Below are 6548 nucleotides of genomic sequence, written 5' to 3' on the forward strand. Positions count from 1 at the left end.
AGAGAGGCAGGCAGGATGAAGTGTCGCCATCTGGGAATGCATCCCATCCAGAGAGCTGGGCCAGGCCCACGTTCGTCACAGCCTGCCACATGGGCCTGCTTCCTTATTTACTTAGCAGGAACCCTCCCAGAATCCATACAGAAATACCTACAACCAACCATCAGGCGCAGTGCCCTGCCTTGTCCTCAAAAACTTCCAAAAGCCAGATTGTCAAAAGCCATTTAATTTTTGGAGAAAACAATGCATACACAGTACACGTTACATCTCAGCCGAAATGTCTCAGAACCTTCCTACGCATTGGACAGAAACTCAGCTTCACCACACTGCCAGCCGGGAGACCATGGGAGGGAACTGGCGCCACTGCCCCCAGCTGCCCTTCCCACCGGCAACTTCCCCAATATGCGGAAATCCCGCGCCCACCCCACAGTCAGTCATTGCTCTGTTTCTTCCCAGCACCACCACCTCCGTCTGGGCCTGCTCCCCAACTCCCCGAAGCGGGTGGGCCCAAGCTCCAGGCCAGTGCCCCCCTCAGATCAGGCATAAGGCATCTTCCCACCATCGCTGTGCTCCAGGGACTTTTCCAATCCTTCCTTCCTCTCTGCCCAGAGGCTGCCTGGCTGAGGGGGCCACCATCCAGGTAGGGCAGGCACAGGCATCAGGGGACCAGAGGGTGCCGGTGGGGATGGGGCACAGCACTTTCCTGGGAGCCATGTGACATCAGATCTTCCCCTGGCGGTTCCCACTGGCTGTGGGAAGTGGTTTTTATAAACAGGGCCAACTTCCAGGAACCTCTAGGGCTCGGGAGCAACCCAGCATCGAGAGCGAATCAGAATCCTCGCAGAGCCGGCCATGGCCCAGGCAGGGGGCGTCTTCTCCACAGCCCCCAGGAGCGGCTGCACCTAGTGGGCACAACATTTGGCCTGCCTCGCGGGCCCCTCGTTCAGAGCCACAGCTGCGTCCCCCTGCGGAGCCTGGCCCTCCCTGTCATCTCTCTGCAGTAGCTCTTGGGCTGTGAACGGCAAGAAGAGGGGAAGGGAAGTCGCCCAGCCAAGCACAGCCCTGCAGACCAGCCACCCCGGGCGGGACCCGCCCCTCTATGTTTATCCGGAACCATAGACCAAGGGCCTCCTGCCCCTCCTGGTCACTGTCCAGTCCCTAGAGACATCCTATGGGATCCCACGTCACCAGCAACAGGGACCCAGGGAAGTCGGTCAAGGACGAGCACCTCCCACCTTGTCTGACCCGTGGGGACGTCACTCACCCACGGCACTGAACACCTCTGACACCTGGTAGTTCAGTTTGGCCGAAGTTTCCATGAACAGCAACTTCTGGCTCTCGGCAAACTCCTTCCCTTCCTGAAAGAAACAGTCACAAAACCCAGCGTTGTTTATGAGAGAGTTTCCTAAGGATACCTGGTTCACTTCCAACGGTAAGACCTGAGAAAGCTGCAGCTGTGGAGCCCGCACTCCTCCACGTTTCACGTCCAAGTTGTGTTTCTCGGCACTCCCGGACAGCCAGGGCCGGGGAGGGGCAGGGTGTGCTCCCTGGTGGAGGCTCTTCTTCTAGCTGGCTGGGGACGGCCTTCCTCCTCCTGCAGCGCCTGGAAAGCCAAGTTCCCACCCCCAGACTCCCCTCCCACCATGCCTGTTGGCACCTGTGGGCTTTGATGCTGGGCAAAGAACCAACTGAACACCCAGAAAACAGAAGAGGCAGAGGGAGGCCCCTGGACAGCGCCCACCTGGGCCCTTCTTCTGGGAAGCCCTCATTTTCCAGCACAGCTCTCCTCTGGGGAGAAACGGATGTCCCAGAGCAAAGGAAACTGGAAAAGAGCAGGCTTGCAACAGGTGACCAGGAGAGAAGCAATCATGGGAAGGCCACAGCCTCGCCCAGGAGTCAGGGGTGGCCGAGGAATGGGGGCCTCCCTGTGCAGGCCCCTCCCCTAGCCTCCAGGACTCTCCCAGGAAGAGGAGCCTGTGATGGATCCCCGAGGGCACAGCTCAGGTTCCTGACTGTCCAGCCGGACACGGAGCTGGCAGCAGGTGTGGCCAGTCACACCCACAGCTCTCGCACCATCATGAATGCACTACTCCTGTTCCAGCCCAGAGATCCCTCGGCCGGCCCTGTGTTGGCCCCCACTGAGCGCCTTAGCCAGCTCCCCAGACAGACGCTCCAAACCCACCGTGGCCGCCCACTGCCCCTCCAGGCCTTGAGTAACCTCACACCCGTGTTTCTGTGCCTGCCTGAGCACGCAGCACATCTAGTCACTCTCAGGGGACACAGCTCTGTTGCCAGGACCCTCTCCTTCCCCAACCCACTTTGCAACGAAGGCCCAGACCGATGCTGTCTCCCTTTGCTCCCCTTGCTCTCCCCCGAGATTCTCCAAAATCACCCCACTTCTCCATCTCTCCACAGCCTTGAAGCTGGGGCCTTTTCTCTTTGGGAGGCGCGCCTGTCGGTCTAATCCCTGAGTTGGGTCTTCCCCTGTGCCAGCCTCTAGTGTGTGTGGGGTCTCCCCATCTGCCACTTGTCTGCAGCTGTTTATATGGTCTTCGTCCTAAATGTAGTGGGGAGGTGGGATGCCAATGGAAGAGAGACAACAGCGACACCTGGGTGACCGCTGCCTCTGCCTGTAAGGAGGCCTGACAAAACCCGGGTGAGGGAGGCTATATTTGCACAGAGGCCCCTTCTGGGAACCGAGAGGGGAAGGGAGCCCTACTGAGGAAATAGATCACTTTTCTCGTTCAAGCCAAGCCCACCTTGCAGTGCCGCCCTGCCCTTCCCTCTGCCGGCCATGCCGTGCCTGCTCCTCCACCACTGGGCTGGAACTGCCATGGTGCTGGCCCTGAGTTTTTCAGGAAATCTTTGACTAACAGAGAAACTCAGGTGGAAAGTTGTGTGTGTGCGCGTGCGTGCATGTATGTGCGTGTGCGCGCGTGTGTACGCGCTTGTACGTGTGTGGGTGCAAGTGAGAGTGAATGTAGGGGGTGTGCATGTGTGTGCAGGTGCATGTGGGCTTGTAGAGGTGTGTGTGCACATGTGTAAGTGTGTGCAAGTGTGGGTGTGCGTGTGTGAAAGTGTGAGTGCCAAGGTCTTGACACAGGCGGGCAGGGCTGTCTCCTCCTGTGGAAGAGAGCAGGGTCTCCCAGGCGGTACCTGGAAGGTCACCTCCCGCTCCTCGCTGAGGTCTGTCTTGTTGCCCACCAGCATCACCAGGACTTCTTCCGGGTGCAGCTCCTTCTCCAGGTCCTTCAGCCACTGCTGAGCCTTGAGGAAGGAATCCTAGAAAAGAAAAAAAGAAAAGTAATGTCAAACAAAACTTACAGGTGGTCATTAGCTATTCCAGGGGGGAAAGCCAGTGTTGCTGTTCATGTTGTGTTAAATGTCACAGAATCCGACTGGCCATGGACACACCTGCAGGCTGCTCTGTTCCTCTGAAGAGGGCACGTTCCTGTCCTGGGTGACCTGTGCGGCCAGGCAGAAAACTGCTGGGACACACATCAGATCCTTCACCCCGAGCAGGCCCAGGAGACTGCTGACCACGGGGTATGTCAGGTCAGGCCTTGAGCTCCTGAATCCTCCACCCCTAGATGTCCTCAAAGGACCACTCTGTGCAAGAGTCTGGGGAACTGGCTACCACCCCAAACCCTGACCCTAATGCAGCAGCGGCGTGTTCTTTGTGGACCACAGAGGAGCAGAACCCCGACTGTGCAGGAGGATGGGGAGTTGTCAGGAGGCCATCCTGCAGGAGGTGTTACTGCTAGGATGGCACCAAGCCATTTATGACCCACTCCCATGACCCAACACCTCCCATGGCATCATTGCATTGGAGAAACTAGAAGGCAGGTGCTTGGGAAGGAGGATGGGACATGCCTCAAGATGGGCCCTACCTTCCTGGTGATGTCGTACACCAGAAGCGCAGCATTGGCGCCCCTGAAGTAGAGGTGGCAGACACTGTGGTACTTCTCCTGGCCAGCTGTGTCCCAGATCTCAAGCTTCAGAGAGGCGGTGCCTACATCCACCACCTTTGTGAAGAACGCACCTGAAACAGGGAGACCCACAGGGCTTACTCAGAGGACGAGGTTGCCACGTGTGGCTCAGGTGGGACCACGGTGAGCCACAGGCACAGCAATGGGTTCAGAGGGACAGCTGGTCACGTGCCTCCTATGCCCGCATGGCCAGGCAGTTGAGCAAACAGTTATTCTGGGAGATGGAGGCTTCCACATCAAGCAAAGTGTCAGGAGTGAGTGCTATGGGGACTTTGGAGAGGCTTTGGTTGGGAAGATAAATCTCTCCAGGACCTAACACAAAAGCTCTGGGTCACATATGCCATGGAAGGGATCTCCACTTACCGGGAGTCCAACACATCCCTGCCAGCTTCCACAGATGCAGCTGGGCTCTGGGGACCCCTAGAACCCTGAGCACCCCCAGCCCACTGGCCCCTTGTCTGCCAGACCCATCTTGCACAGAGGCAGTCACAATTGCACAAGCTTCTCCAAGACCTTCCTCGCCTCCTAACCTCCCCACTTTCCTGATGCTGCTCCCCACCAACCCCCTTCTCTACTGTCCCCTCTGCATGGCGTCCTTCCTCTTCTTACTTAGAAAACTCTTAGGTGTCCTTTGAGCTCTTCGAGTGGCAACCCCTGCCTCCATGGAAGCCTCCCTGCACCCCATACACACCCAGAGGCAAGGCTTCCTGCATCCTCTGCCTGTCTCCCCCAGAAACGCAGGGGCTTTGTCTTCACACACACACACACACACGCACACAAACTACCCTCACGCACTTTAACATATTGGGCAACGCACTGTTCATTTAAAGATTTTCTACCCTTTGCTTTCCAAAGAGATATGATTTTTAAAATGATTATTTTATAGATCTCCAAAATGTTTTGCCCATCGTGTGTGGCTTGTCAGGGACGTGTTATACACAGAATCGGAGAGGAAGGGGTTGGGGAAGGCAAGGTGTCTGGGGCATGGAGGAGCCACCAGCACTGGCAGGCTCCTGTCAAAGCGGCTACCCTGCCTAGACCCTGGGTTGGGTTTGGAGTCTGTTGGGGAGATTCTGGCAAATGGAGCCACAGGTTTAAAATGAAAAGTTTCACTCCAAGGACAGTGCACGCGAGTCCTGCCGCTGCCACAACAAAGTCCCACGAGCCGAGTGGCTCAAATTAGCAGATTTCTTCCTGCAGTTCTGGAGGCCAGAGGTCCAAAACCAACGCGCTGGCTGGGTTGGTGCCTTCCAGAGACCGAAGGAGAATCCGTCCCAGGCCTCCTCCAGCTTCAGGGGCTGCCGGCAACCCTGGTGTTCCTGGTGGCTGCACCACCCCCATCTCTGGCTCTGTCTTCATGTGGCTGCATCTTTGTAGCCGCGTCCTCTCCCCTTCTTATAAGGACATCAGTCACAGGACTTAGGGGCCATCTGCAAAGACCCTCTCTCCAAATAAGGCCACACTCACGGGTTCCAGGGGATAGGACTTAATTGCATCTTTACAGGTGGGAAAAACACAGTTGCACCCACTAAACATAGAACAGGAGGTTGGACAGAGCTTTCCAGCATGATGCAGCAAGACCATGCTTCTCTCTCATGACACAGCCTCTTCCTAAATGGAAGCCACCACCTGGGCTCTTCTGCCCGCGTGTCCTGCAGTTTCCTGCAGGTCCAGGAACTTGAAGTTAGACAAACTCTCCAGGTCAAACAAAGCTGCAGTCTCCATCCAGACAGTAGGACCAGTGATTTCCAGCTTGGATGGGGCAACTGCTGGGACTGAACCGGCTATACACCTCTGAACACATCAGGTGTTCCACTAGATTGACGATGGTGCCAGAATGAAGACTGTGCCCGGGCCATGAGTGTAGACCCCTCAGCTGACCTGATGGCAGCTTGTTTAAACTTTCTAAGTCTCAGCTTCCTCGTCCATAGCAGGAGCTAATGGTGCCCTCCACCCAGGGTGGCAGTTAAATCGTCTGAGCGAGGACAGAAAGGGAACATGAGTTTTGCTTCCTCTTCCTGTCCTCTTTGCTCTTCGTGGACTTGTCTTAAAACATGGGCCTTTCATCCTCATCTTTCTGTTTCCCATCACTTCAAATCACATTTCTCAGTTTGAATTTGGTTTTATCTTAAAAGCTGGTACAGGTGACACGTGAGCATAAAACTCAGGTTTGCTTCCTCCATTGACCAACCTTAGCCTCTCATATTTTCCTTTTCCATGTTGAAAATGATGGCTGGAGGCCAGGCACAGTGGCTCATGCCTGTAATGCCAGCACTTTGGGAGGCCCAGGTGGGTGGATCACTTGAGGTCGAGTTCGAGACCAGCCTGACCAACATGGTGAAACTCTGTCTCTACTGAAAATACAAAAATTAAAAAGGTGTGCTGGCACGCCCCTGTAGTCCCAGCTACTCAGGAGGCTGAAGCAGGAGAATCACTTGAACCCAGGAGGTGGAGGTTGCAGCGAGCTGAGATCGTGCCACTGCACTCCAGCCTGGGCAGCAGGAGACAGTGTGAGACTCTGTCTCAAAAAAAGAAGAGGAGAGGACAGGAGAGGAGAGGAGA

At 56.1% G+C, this 6548-nt stretch overlaps 1 protein-coding gene across 2 annotated transcripts in view; it reads right to left on the bottom strand.

The window, feature by feature from the left end:
• Window positions 1-203: 203 nt before the first annotated feature.
• The window catches only part of RAB17 (RAB17, member RAS oncogene family), a 28416-nt gene continuing 22071 nt past the window's right edge, over window positions 204-6548 (bottom strand). For both annotated transcript variants that reach the window (XM_011980298.1, XM_011980297.1), the window contains exons 3-6: window positions 3888-4039; window positions 3154-3279; window positions 1262-1355; window positions 204-1009 (exon numbers count right to left, since the gene is read on the bottom strand). In XM_011980298.1, coding sequence (XP_011835688.1) covers window positions 900-1009; window positions 1262-1355; window positions 3154-3279; window positions 3888-4039 — 482 coding nt within the window. In that variant the 3' untranslated portion in view covers window positions 204-899. The remainder of the gene's footprint in view (window positions 1010-1261; window positions 1356-3153; window positions 3280-3887; window positions 4040-6548) is intronic.

Source organism: Mandrillus leucophaeus, unplaced genomic scaffold (assembly GCF_000951045.1).
Source record: "Mandrillus leucophaeus isolate KB7577 unplaced genomic scaffold, Mleu.le_1.0 Scaffold21, whole genome shotgun sequence".
Taxonomy (NCBI): Eukaryota; Metazoa; Chordata; class Mammalia; order Primates; family Cercopithecidae; genus Mandrillus; species Mandrillus leucophaeus.